The sequence below is a fragment of the Dipodomys merriami genome, unplaced genomic scaffold (assembly GCF_024711535.1).
Source record: "Dipodomys merriami isolate MVZ:Mamm:240054 unplaced genomic scaffold, mDipMer1.0.p SCAF_10, whole genome shotgun sequence".
Classification (NCBI taxonomy): domain Eukaryota; kingdom Metazoa; phylum Chordata; class Mammalia; order Rodentia; family Heteromyidae; genus Dipodomys; species Dipodomys merriami.
Genome location: NW_027202271.1, coordinates 49,957,258 through 49,971,174, shown reverse-complemented (window position 1 = coordinate 49,971,174; position 13,917 = coordinate 49,957,258). Strand labels below are relative to the sequence as shown.

Below are 13,917 nucleotides of genomic sequence, written 5' to 3'. Positions count from 1 at the left end.
TTTAAACCACTTTGGCAAAGTAGCAGGATACAAAATTAACCCACAAAAATCAGTAGCCTTTCTGTACACCAACAATGTACAACAGAGAGGGAAATCAAGGAAACAACCACATTCATAATAAATTAAAAAAAAAAAGGATCTAGAAATTAACCTTGCCAAAGATGTAAAGGATCTATTTCATGAAAATTATAAAAGCCTAAAAAAAGGAATCAGAGGATACCAGGAAATGGAAAGATCTCTCATGTTCCTGGATAGGCAGAATTAACATAGTGAAAATGGCTATACTGTCAAAATTGATATACGCATTCAATGCAATTCTCATTAAAATCCCAATGATGTACTTTATGGAAATAGAGAAAACAGTCCAAAAGTTCATATAGAACAACAAAAGACCTAGAATAACTGAAGCAATTCTAGGCAAAAGAAACAACGTAGGAGGAATCATGATACCGAATTTCAAGCTCTACTATAGAGCCATAATAACAAAGACAGCTTGGTACTGGTACAAAAAGAGACCTGAAAACCAATGGAACAGACTAGAGGACTCAGAAATAAAGCTGCATATGTACAGTCAGTTGATATTTGACAAAGGAGCCAAAGACATACAGTGGAAGAATCATAACCTTTTCAACTATTGGTGCTGGGAAAACTGGGTGGCCATATGCAGAAAAATGAAAGTGGACCCTAGTCTATCACCATGTATTAACATCAACCCAAAATGGATTAAAGACCTTAACATCAAACTTGATACTCTGAAACTACTGTAGGAGAGTAGGAGAGACACTTGAACTTAAAAGCACAGGTAGAAGGTTCCTGAACAGAGTTCCAGGGTCATAACAATTTGGAGAGAGACTGGACAAATGGGACTAACTTAAAAAGTTTCTGCACAGACAAAGAAATAGCAACCAAACTAGAAAGACAGCCAACTAATTGGGAAAAATATTTTCCAGCAAAATATTAGACAAGGCTCTAATATCCATTATATACAGGGAACTCAATAAACTAACTCCTCACAAATCTAACAAACCAATCATGAAATGGGCAAGGGAACTAAAGAGAGACTTCTCAAAAGAAGAGATAAAAATGGAAAAGAAACACATGAGGAAATGTTTATCATCCCTGGCTGTAAAGGAAATGCAAGTTAAAACAACACTGAGATACTACCTTACCCCAGTCAGAATGGCCTACATCCTAAAGTCAGCCAACGACAAATGCTGGAGGGGATGTGGAGCAAGAGGAACCCTATTGCATTGCTGGTGGGAATGTATACTAATACAACCACTTTGCAAAACATCTGGAGATACTTCAGAAGGCTAAATATAGACCTCCCCTATGACCCAGCCATACCACTCCTAGACATCTACCCTGAGCAACAAGGACCAGTATACAAAGACGTATGCACCTCCATGTTTATTGCAGCACTATTCACAATAGCCAAGATTTGGAAACAACCCAGATGCCCCACTACTGATGAGTGGATCCAAAAATTGTGGCACCTATATACAATGGAATATTATGCAGCATTAGAAAGGACAAAATAATGGCATTTGCAGGGAAATGGATGGAACTAGAGCAGATTATTTTGAGTGAAGTAAGCCAAGAACAAAGAGACAAACAGCACATGGTCTCCCTGATATGTGGATGCTAAAGCCAAAATAAAAGAAGATATGGCAAACAGGACTCAAGAAACAAAGGACAGCCACCTATTTTGTCATATCACTGCTAAATGACTCCATGTTCTAGACCATATATGGTAGATATATGCATGCAACAGAGGGAAGCCAGGAGGAGGAACAGAATAAGTAGGAACAGCCCACACTAAGCAAAAGCAAAGAAATGTAAACATCACCTGATGTGGAAAAAATAACTTGTAATATCAAAGCTCATGGAATTCACAAACTGTATAGACCATGATAATGACAATTTGCCTTATGAAAGTTAAAATGTGTTTGTGACTCTAAGTATCACTATTCCACAATACTGTGAAATATGTGAAATTTATGTAATCACCTAATTTCAAAGAAAAAAAGTGAGAGAAGGGATGAGTTAAGGGAGATGGATGACAATGTTGTGAGACACTTTGTACTCATATATTGTTTTGTAGAATGGAAACTTCTTTGTACAACTACTTAATAAAATAAAACAACTACTTAAAGATAATAAAAAAAATTAAAAAAAAAACAAAGATTGCCAGAAAACTACCAAGAACTGGGAAGAAGGCAACATGAAGTTTTCCCTATAGAGTTTAGAGAACATGGGACCACCCTGTGGATTCCTTGATTCTAGACTTCTAGCCCATGGGATAATAAACTCATATATTCTTATGCTACCCTGTATATATATATTTGTATATATACATATGTACATATATGTGAATATATTATATATAAGATATATATATATGCCTTATCCCATGGTTTAATAAAACTTTTACTGAAAAAAGAATGTTTTAAAAATACTGAATTTGAATACTTTTATTGGAGCATATGCACATCTTTCTACTGTTTTGTGATATTACCAGTGACATGCTTTAGATTTCTACTTAACTTTTGACATTTGTGTTCATCACTTATGCAATAGAGGAAAAGGATATCATGCATTAAGAACTCGGCTATAAGAAGCAGCAGGGCTGGTACCTTAGTAGGGTGGGCAACCTTTGGTTTTGTTATAAACTCCTTTAGTTACACTCAGGAAGTAGAACTAACTATATTTCTAAAATATAGTTCAATGAGATTAATTGTCCATCAGAAAATTGTGGCCTTAGTTAAGTTTGTTTATAGAAAACATACTTTGTTCATATAAAACAATATTTTGGTGGAGTGTGTTGGCATATAACTGTGATCTTAGCACTTGGGAAGCTGAAACAGGAAGACAGATTGTGTGAGGTTATTCTTGGCTACATAACAAATTCAAGGCTACACTAAGACCCTATCTCAAAAATTTTGAGGAGGATGGGACATTGTCTTTCTTACTGGATGTTTAATTTTGTTACTCAAATTAATTGTCAGCAATTTTTTTCCCACCACATTCACTGGAAAGATTATTTTGGCAGTGATATGGTTTGAACTTAGGGCCTTTTGCTTCTGAACTGGAACAATGCCACTGAGACACACTTTCAGCCTGTTTTTAAATTTTATTTTATTTTTACTAGTCCTAGGGCTTGAACTCTGGTCCTGAGCATTGTCCCTGATTTGAGCCACTGTTCCACATCTGGCTTTTAGTGGAGATAAGCGTTTCATGGTCTTTCCTGGCTGGACTGGCTTTTAATTGTGATCCTCAGATCTCAGCTTTCTGAATAGTTAGGATTGTAGCTGTTGAACACTGGTTCTCCACCAGCCCTGTTTTTTTGTTTTTATTTTTCTCAGTTGTGGTGGTCAAACTCTGGGCCTGGGTGCTATCCCTCAGCTCTTCAGCTCAAGGAGAGCTCTCTACCACTTGAGCCATAGCACCACTTATGTTTTTTTTTTGGTGGTTAACTGGAGATAAGAATCTCAGGGACTTTCCTGTCTGGGTTGGCTTTGAACCATGATCCTCAGATCTCAGCCTCCTGAGGAGCTAGAATTACAGGCATAAGCCGCCTGCACCCAGCTCCAGTCCTGTTTTTTTAATGGTTATTTTTAGGATAGATGCTACTTCTGACTCTGCTGTATCTGAGTTGTGACCTATTTACTTTAGGCATCTCATAATTGCTGAGATCACAAGCACTCCCCATTACCTCTCTCTTTCCTCTCTTGAAACAATCCTGTGGGCATTTCTGCATAATCTGGTCTGGAATTATGATCATCCCTTTTTGAACATCTCATGTAATTTGAGATGACAGATGTGCCACTACTCCCAAATATGGTTTGAGAAGTCTCAAGAACTTTTCTGGCATGGCCTAGAACCATGATCCTTCTATACTTAGCCTTTCAAGTGGTTAGGATTGCAAGTATGAGTGACTGGTGCCTGGTATAGAATTTTTTAATGTCAAGTAGGTATTTGTTCATATTTCTCATTGGCTGAGAGTGGACAATACCAGCCAGTAACTTTAGAATGTCTTAGAAGATTTTCTACTGATTCAATTGCACTAGATCAGTTGGGGATTAACAGTATTAAGAGTAATCTCATTTGGTAAATTACCATTATGTTTATTTAAATTTTAATTACATTCAAGTTATTATGTGACTAAATCTGAAAAATTTAGAGTGCTTCAGAAAAACTTATTTTTCTTCATAATTACATATTTTTAAAATATAACATTTATGTTTATTTTCTTTACATTTTTTATATTCTGTATTTTTCTCTGAGCAATTCTACATTATACCATATCTAAGTTGATATGGTATAATTTCTTTATGGTTGAATTTTATACTAATTGACCATTTCTTATCTGAAATGCTTATCAGAGGGATTTCAAGTTCTGATTTTTTAAAATTTTGAAATATTTTCACATAATGAGATATCATAGGGATAGGACCCCAGGTCTAAGTACAAAATACATTTTGTTTCTTAAACATTTTGCACATGTAGCCTGAAAGTAATTTTTTACAACCTTTTTAGTCTCCTTGCATCCTGACTGTGACCTGTCAACAGAAGTCAGATGTAGAATTTTCTATTTGTGGCATCATATTAATTTTCAAATAGTTTTAGATTTTGAATTTTTAGATTAGAGATGCTCATCCTATATATTTCTCTATTAATCCTTTAACCTTAAAATATTAATAAGAAAAATCAGTAATATTTAAAAAGGTGGGGTTGAACTGGCAATAGCAATGTACTATGTTAATACTTTGTGTTTCTTATAAACCTACCTTACTCAAATTTGAAAAGTTAAAGCTCTAGCATAACATTAAGCCTTCATATGAATATTAAAGCAAATTAAAGTTAAATTATTGAAAGTTAATTATAAAAAGTGTGTAAATTACCATGCTAGAAACTTAAAATGCAAAGCTGAATCAAGTACAGTTTTGCTCTCAAAAATTATAGTGCAGCAAAAATAAGATATGTGCATAAATAAATATGCTACATTTGAATAATCTATTTACTCTTTGATTTTCCTAGATAATTTTACAATCTTTCTCTTTTCAAAATTCCAACACTTCATTTTCTGAAATCTCTCTCGAGTTTACTTACTTTGTTTAACAATTTATTTTAAAGCTGTGATAATTGAACCAAAGGTATTGACATTATTATAGGCATTTAGAGCAACAGGATACTATAGCAAGCACAGAAGTGGATTGACAGATGCACAGTTCATTGATTTGCAACAAAGATGCAATCATGTACCTTACTCAGTATTTTAATTCTCTGTACAACAGAGTTGGGAATTTTGTTCGTAAGAGTGCCATATAGCACAAAAATTTGAATTGTTGGCTATATTTCTTTTCTGGTAGTATACAACTTACCCTTTGTAGTAAAAATAAAGAGTAAGGTGCATATATACATACACACACACATTTTTTACACACACACACACACACACACACACACACACACACACACACACACACACATTTTTTTTTTTTTGCTGGTCCTAGTGCTTGAACTCTGGGCCTGGGCACTGTCCTTGGGTTCCTTTTGCTCAAGGCTAGCACTCTACCACATGAGACACAGTGATTTTTCTGTGATTAATTGGAGATAAGAGTCTCGCGCAATTTCCTGCCCAGGCTGGCTTCAAACTTAGATCTCAGACTCCTAGTAGCTAAAATTGCAGATATAAGCCACTGATGCCTTGCTAAAACTTTATTTATAAACAAGGACATGACTTTACTTTTAAAACAGGCAAATAGGGATTTTTATCACCATATTTTGCCAATGTATTTGTATGTTTTCTTGCCTAGTTTTTAAATGAAACTTCTAGGTTTATAACAAGGCCAGTTCTGCTACTTTGCACATGGTATTTATTCTCTCCTTACATCTTTGCAATATTTTGTTTGTCTTTAAGATCCCATTTTTCCTTTCTAAATGTATTTTTTACACAAGTACACAAAAAATATTGTAATATTTACCATCTTAAAAACTTCTTCCTCATATCACATTGCCGTGTACCATCAGTTTTCTCTGATTCCAGTTTTATATTTTTTTAAATTTTATTTTATTGTAAAGATGCTGTACAGAGGGGTTACATTTACATGAGGAAGACAATAGAGTACATTTCTTGTGTAGCATTGTTACTTCTTCCTTTGTTGTTCTCCCACTATCCCTCTCCTCCCCCCACCTCCCTTACTCTTCTCTCCCTCTGCCCTCCCTCCCAAAATTGTAAAGTTCATTTCCAATAAACTGTCTTGTGAGTATCGTTGTTGCAATGGGTCTTGTACATCTCATTGTACTTAGCATCATCTTATATGATCATATGTATATAGCATCATCTTATATGGTCATATGTACATAGCTTTTGAGCTTTTCTGCTCATGTGATAAAATTATCCCATTTATTTATTGCTTTACTTTATGATTACTTCTTGAATAACTGAAAATCAACCTTAGATTTAAACTTTTTATTTTATGTTTTGGTGGTGCCGGAATTTGAGCTAGGGCCTTAGAGTTGATAGCAGGCACTGTATCACTTCAATCTTGCCCTAGACCTTTTTTGCTTTAGTTATTTTTCAGATATGTTTTTACTTTTTCCTCAAGTCCAGCCTCACATTACAAACCTCCTACCTATTTCCTATGTAATTCTGTGTATCTGGAGTTACAAGTACACACCATCTTACCTGACTTGTTGATTGAGATGAGATCTAACTAAATTTTTGTGTCCTGAACAGCTAATATTATAGGCATGAATCACTCATGCCTGGCTCCAATACTCAATTTAATAATCTATTTTGTCCTATAGTACTTCCCCATTTTTACTGTTTTTTTTTATGTCTACAACTAGATTAGTTCACTCAATTTCCTTTTTGCTAGATCTTTCTCTTTTTTCTTTTGTCTTTCTTTCCCACTATATTTTAGCTATAACTTTTTAAAATTTCCTTCTTTCTTACAATCTTGCCTTATTTTTGTCAGCCACCCCTAATCCCACCCACTCCTCCCCCTCCTCCTCTTCCTTCTTCTTCTCCTCTTCTTCCTCCTTCTTCCTCTTCTTCCTCCTCCTACTCTCTCTCTCTCTCTCTCTCTCTCTCTCTCTCTCTCTCTCTCTCTCTCTCTCTTTCTCTCTCTCTCTCTGTATGTGCTGCTGGAATTTGAACTCAGGGACTTGCACTCTCACTTAGTTTTTTCAACTCAATGCTGGCACTCTGCACTTCTAGTTTTTTGCTGGTTAATTAGGGATAAGAATTTCATGGACTTGAGCCAGGCACAGGTGGCTCATGTTTGTAATCCTAGCTTCTCAGGAGGCTGAGATCTGTGGATCATGTCTTAAAGCCAGTTCAGGCAAGAAAGTTCATGAGACTCTTAACTCCAGTTACCTCCAGAAAACCGAAAGTAGAGTTGTGGTTCAAAGTGGTAGAGTGCTAGCCTTGAATAATAAAGCTCAGGGACAGTACACAGGCCCTGAGTTCAAGACCTAGGAGTGATAAAAATAAAATTCATGGACTTTTTTTTTTTGACCTGGCTGGCTTCAAACTGCTATTCTCAGATCTCAACTACTTGAGTAGCTAGGGTGACAGCTGTGAGTCTCCATTGCCTGGCTCTATCCTTTTTATTATACCATATATATTGTACTTTTCATTGCATTATCCTTCCTATATTATTTGCATTACCATCATTATTTAACTAGTGGCATCCTAGCTTACAAAATAGTATATTTGCACCTTTATTTCTCTAAAGACATTGGAGCAGTGATGGTGATTGTTAATTAGATTATTGTATTTTCTACTGTCATTGTATCTATCAACTGTGATTGCTTCTGTAGTCCTTACGGAGTCAAGGATCTGGACCTAGTGTTTTGATTGCTATGAGCAAATATCTGAGCTATAACTCCTCAGTCCATTGTTGAGAAAATCCATCACAACCTAACAGCCACATATGGTCTTCCAAAAACACTGTGAATATTTCACCTGAAGGGATACAGGAGATTAAAATCTATAACCAAAAACTTGGCCTCAAATGTATTGATCCCAACTTAGAAACGCAAGTGAAAGATAAGACACTATGTCTCCTCCAAAGGACCTGAATGATAGTGAAGTGGGTGAAACCTCAATGAAAAAGAGTGATGATAAGAATGAGCAATGAAATTAGAGGACATCTGTAAATATTGAATTTAAAGACTTAAACACCTAAAGAGTATTCTACCTAATTGCTACAGAATAAACATTCTCAGAGGCCCTTAGAACTTTTATCAAAATAGAACATATCTGAAGACACAAGTCTTAGCAAATATAAGAAAATTAAAGTAATATCCTGTATTTTGTCAGAACACAGTAGAATAAAACTAGGAATCAGTAGCAAAATAAACTACAGAAAACATTCAAACATGCAAACACTGTTAAATGACCAGTGGATCATTGAAGAAATAAGGGGAGGAGGATAAGTGAATTGAACGAAAATGAAAATACAACTTACCAGAACCTTTAGAATACATCAAAAGCAGTACTAAGAGGAAAGTTTATAGCTACAAATGCCTACATTTTAAAATCAGATTTTAATTGAGCTGCGTTATAAACAAGACCAAGCAAAAAAATAAGTAGAACTATGAAGGCAAAATTAATATATAAAGATGAAAAAATTACATAAAAATCAATGAAAGAAAACATATCTGCACAACTCACAAATTATTTTTCATTGTGGGTTCCTATTTCTGTCCCTGAACCTTTACCTCTTCCCAGAAGCTTGATCCTAAGCTTCTACCTTTCCAAAGTACTTTTCTAAAAATTATAGTTTCACTGAATGTACAGGTAATGAAGGGAAATAAACAATTGGAATTGTAATGTGGTGTTATGAGTGCTATGGCAAGGAATATATAGATAGATATACACAGGAAAAACACTATGCTTCAGGGGCACAAGAACTCTTTCTTAAGGAAATTAAATTAAGATCTGACATACTGAATAGGTCAGTGGTTCTCAAATTATTCTCTTTAGACCATCAATGTCATCTGGGATTTAGTTAGAAATAGAAATTATCTTTGGTTACTAAAATGGAAACTCTGGGGATGGGGCCCAGAAACCTGTTTTTAACTCTCCAGGTGATTGTGATTCATGCTGAAGATTAAGAACTAGTAATTTGAGTGATGTCCAGATCAAGAAATCTAGGAATTAGATAGAGCCAGGCAGAAGACCTCTATAATATTTGATGACACTAATATGAATAAAGTCAGTATGTGTTAAGCATAGGTCAGGGAGAGTTTTTGATATATGGGAAAGAGAATGGAGAAGAAAGCTGGGAGAAGATCATCTAGATTTGTGAGCCATAATACAATTTTTGGATTTTATTTATCATAAATATTGCTTTACACATTTTCCCCTCACAGAGAATGTGGATTTACAGGGGCCAGGGTAGAATGATAAGCCTCAGAACATCCTTCACTGATCTTGCGATATAATTAGTGTTTACTAAATTCATACTGATTAAATTCATTTGACACTATAAAAGCTTTCTGCAATAAGTATTACTATTTATTTTAAAGTTAACACAACCAAGATTAAGGGAAAAAGAATTGCTTCCTACTATAACAAGGCCAGTTAGAAGTAGAAGTGCTTTACAAACCTAAGCTTCTAAAGTTTGTTCCTGGATTCTCTTTATTTGATACAACTTTTCTCTCAAGTGCACTTAGATTGCAGAAAATATGTATGACTACATAAATTGAAAGATAGGTACACGAATTAAAATTTTTCATGCATTCCAAATGTAACTATGTTTTCTTTTTCTTTTCTTCAGACAGAAAAGGGAAGTGCCCTTCATGAAGCAGCTCTATTTGGAAAGGTGGATGTTGTACGAGTTCTGTTAGAAACAGGTAGGTATAATAATTCTGCAGGGATCCAGTCTTGTCAAATATTATTTTCTTTCAGGAATAGATAAAGGAAAATTAGTCTTTTGCACAAATGAGCCTACTTCTCTCTACTTTCAATTGCAGATAGTATTCAGTATTGTGGTAGTTAGCCTTGGTGTTTAGATACAATTGGTATAAATATGCCCTCTCCTTTTTTTCAGTAGATGTCTTAGTAAAAAGATCTGGGTAATTACTATTTTATACAATTAAATTTTATTTAGATACATGTAGATACTGCCAAAAAGAAAAGAGATCTCTGCTTTCTACAAGGAATAATTGACCCATAGAAGTTAGGACAGTTGCTTGGTTTATTATAGAAAATGATTTACTCAAATTTTTTTATGATGTGAATTATTGTAAACAAAGATTTGAGTTGCTTTATCAACTGAGTAAATAATTGTTTATTGGCTACAGTGGCTTATTTTAAAGTTAATATTTTAGAGAACGTGATTTGACAGAACAGCAAAGTAGGCTTATTTTCATATATATTTTAATTGGGATTGATATCAGTTTTATTTTAAAGAATTCAATAGACTTGTGTACAAATTCATACTTGTAAAGAATTCAGTTTTTTATATTATGGATTATAATGTGTTTATTTTTCTCTGTATGAAAACTGAAAAAAACTTTGTTAGGTGATTGTGTTTGCTCAAAGTAAAAATTTTGTATATATCTAACTGATCTGAGTAGAGTGTTATAACAAGTGATGTGGAAGTAAATGTATGTTGGTCATACATTCTGATACAAATTTAAACAAATATTTAATAATCTATGAACTGACACTTGGGACCAGATCTTATAAAATTGCTTTGTTTAAAGTTAGGTTTCTTTTTAGGGTAGTGAAAGCTATGTGCTTCATTAAATTCTCTAGTATAGCAAATTATCTTCTGAACAAAGATAAAAAAAACAGGTGTTTCAATTACACAATTCAAAAGGTTTGTTCAGGTGGATGATGAATGTGACTGACATTGAATGTAATTTGGCATAAACAAGTACCATGGAATGTTTGACTTTCTATTTGAAAACAATATTTTGAGCTGGGTGCTGGTGGCTGACGCCTGTAATCCTAGCTACTCAGGAGGCTAAGATCTGAGGATCACAGTTGTAAGCCAGCCTGGGCAGGAAAGTCTCTGAGACTCTTATCTCAAATAAACCACCAGAAAACCAGAAGTGGCACTGTGGCTCAAGTGGTAGAGCGCTCGCCTTGAGCTGAAAAGCTGAGGGACAGCACCCAGGCCAAGAGTTCAACTGACACCCCCTACACCCCTCAAACACCTAATATTTTTGACACTAGTTCATGCACTTGAAAATAATAATGCTTTTTTTTTTTTTTTTTTGCTGGTCCTGCCTGGGGCTTGAACTCGGGGTCTGGGCACTAGCCTTGAGCTCAAGGCATTTGAGCCACAGTGCTACTTCCAGGTTTTTCTGAGTAATTTATTGGAGATAACAGTCTCATGGACTTCCCTGCCTGGGCTGGCTTTGAACCACAGTCCTCAAGTCTCAGTCTCCTGAGTAGCTAGGACTATAGGCGTTAGCCACCAGTGCTCAGATCATGTATTTTATGAATACTGAAGTATTCTGAGTAGTCTTATATTACTCATGTAATACATGACTATTATTTATTAAATATATTTACCATATTGTATAGAAAACATAAACCACATGACACTTTGGGAATTAACTTTGTAAATTATTATTTTTTAGTTTGACAGTATGAAGTTAACTAGCTACAACCCAGAAAAGAACCATAGGGTCCTGAAAATAGAGCTTAATGACTGGGACAGTGACCTTTAAGGGTTAACATGTAATCTTTGGTAGAAATGGAGTTCCACTTTCTTTCTAAAATCTGGTAACTTAATTTTTAAAAACCACTTTCAGTGCTTGGCCTATATATATTTGAAATTAGAGCAGTTATGTATTGACAGTATCATCTGAGGACACTCTAGTGGTACATCCAGTTTTTCTTTTTCTTTCAGGAATTGATGCCAACATAAAGGACAGTTTAGGTAGAACTGTCTTAGACATCCTGAAAGAACATCCATCTCAGAAATCTCTCCAGATTGCAACACTCTTACAAGGTAAATGGCATTAAAAGATGGACAAGTTTTCTTTAAACTTAAGATTAATTTAAAACTGTCATAGTTTTTTGGGCTTTTGAGTTAGTGTTTTTTTTTAATGGACTCATTATTTACATTTTCTACTAGTGCATGTTATAACTAAAGAATACTACTTTATAAATATTTTACACCTTGTTGTAACTATTCAGTATTAAAAAAAATTTGTTCACTACTTGGGTATTTAAAAATCTTTTAAAAATCCATGTAGTAAATATATAGTGACAACTTAAGATTAATAGGGCTATGTACAATGGTAATGATTAAATATTATCCTAAATTTTAATTAAATTTTAACTTATTATTTGAATAATATTTTGAGAGATTTTAGAGTTCTTTCTATTATTTTGTCTGATTTCTATGAATGCAAAATAGGTAAAGTAGATATTATTCTCCTTTTTTTGTACATGTGGGAAACTGAAGCACCAATAGATTAAACTCAAACTCATCTATCTATTGTATGCAGAGCTAGTCCATGAATGTTGGATTAGAAGCAACAACAGCCAGCATTAGTTTTGGCGGAAAGAACATTATTTTCTTCCTAAACCAGTAGACAATATAACCGACTCAGTCTTATCAGCCTTTGTTTTTGATAAAGATTAGTTCATTTGTAGTTAGTTGCAGTCATTAGGTGTATTGAAAATTAGACAACCTTCTAGCTGCTATCTTTTCATTTATAGAGGAACAAAGTTTTCCATTTATTTAAAATTTCTTTGAAAAAAATGTAGATTTAAATGCTTTATTTTTCTCCTTGACAATTAAGCCTGTCATATATCATGTTTTCTTAAAAACCCCCGATGTTCTTTCTGTCCTTTCTAGTAGTTATTGTACCTTTCACCAATGATTATGTCCAGCGATTACTACAGATTAAGTAGAATAACAGAGAAGGGAAATGGGACAGTTTCAGTAGATAGCAGTTGGGAACTAAAGAACAGCATTGATATGCAGGGAGATACATGAATTAAATCCAAGTGGGGCAGGACATGATGAGCCATCAAAGGCTAAGTGTTCAATATGTTCTCTTCTCTATTTCCAGAAGATTTCAAGAAATTTCAGCCCCCTAGAATTTTTTGTCAATAAAGAAGTTAATTTCATGCTAAATGTATGCAGCGATGTATTAGGAAACTCACATATTAAAATTAAATAAAGTAAAATGAACATTGTATACTAAAAAGGAACATGGTATACTTCTAGACATTTTGAAATATGTAGATGAAAAATGTAGATGAGAATGATATTAGGTAGGAGTAAACTGTGACCATAATAAACTATGACATGGCTAAGATTCATTAGATATGTTAATTTGTATGTGATATCTTCGAATTTTTCAAATTGTTGGCACATTTCAGAATATAAACATATTCCATTGTTTACATTTCCAGATTTCAAATCACTGGTGCGTTTTGAAAATGTAATGAAAACATTTGTAATTGAAAGAAAGCTCTATCACATCTGGCTTATTTCTTGAGATGAGATCTTTCTAACTTTTCAGGTTGTCCTTGAACTACAATCCTTCCTATATTTATCTCCCGAATAACTAGGATTATAGGTGGGAACCAGAACACCTGGTCAATATAGTTATTTTTTGAGGAAATATGATATTTTCATTAAAAATTAGCAGATTATCACGAAGTTCTTTTGATTTTTAAGTTCTTTTAAAAATTTAGGTTATATTTAAGATATGAGTTAATAAAAATAATCAGAAGTAAAGCATAAAGTATTTATTTTAACATAATTTAAGTCTGTAATATCAAAAACATATATACACAGAATATTTGGAAGGTGTCGGAAGATCAGCAGTGCTTGGAGAACTTGTTCAGGAAGATACAACACAAGAAATACATATTTCGTCTCCTGTTGAGTCTCCTTCCCAAAAGACTAAAAGTGAGTAACTAAC

The 13,917-nt window shown here is 34.1% G+C and overlaps 1 protein-coding gene across 11 annotated transcripts in view; it reads left to right on the top strand.

Moving 5' to 3' along the window:
• Positions 1-13,917, top strand: part of Anks1b (ankyrin repeat and sterile alpha motif domain containing 1B) — a 972,026-nt gene that overhangs the window by 127,107 nt on the left and 831,002 nt on the right. For all 11 annotated transcript variants that reach the window (XM_069990836.1, XM_069990828.1, XM_069990821.1 and 8 more), the window contains exons 5-7: positions 9,795-9,870; positions 11,883-11,984; positions 13,791-13,904. In XM_069990836.1, coding sequence (XP_069846937.1) covers positions 9,795-9,870; positions 11,883-11,984; positions 13,791-13,904 — 292 coding nt within the window. The remainder of the gene's footprint in view (positions 1-9,794; positions 9,871-11,882; positions 11,985-13,790; positions 13,905-13,917) is intronic.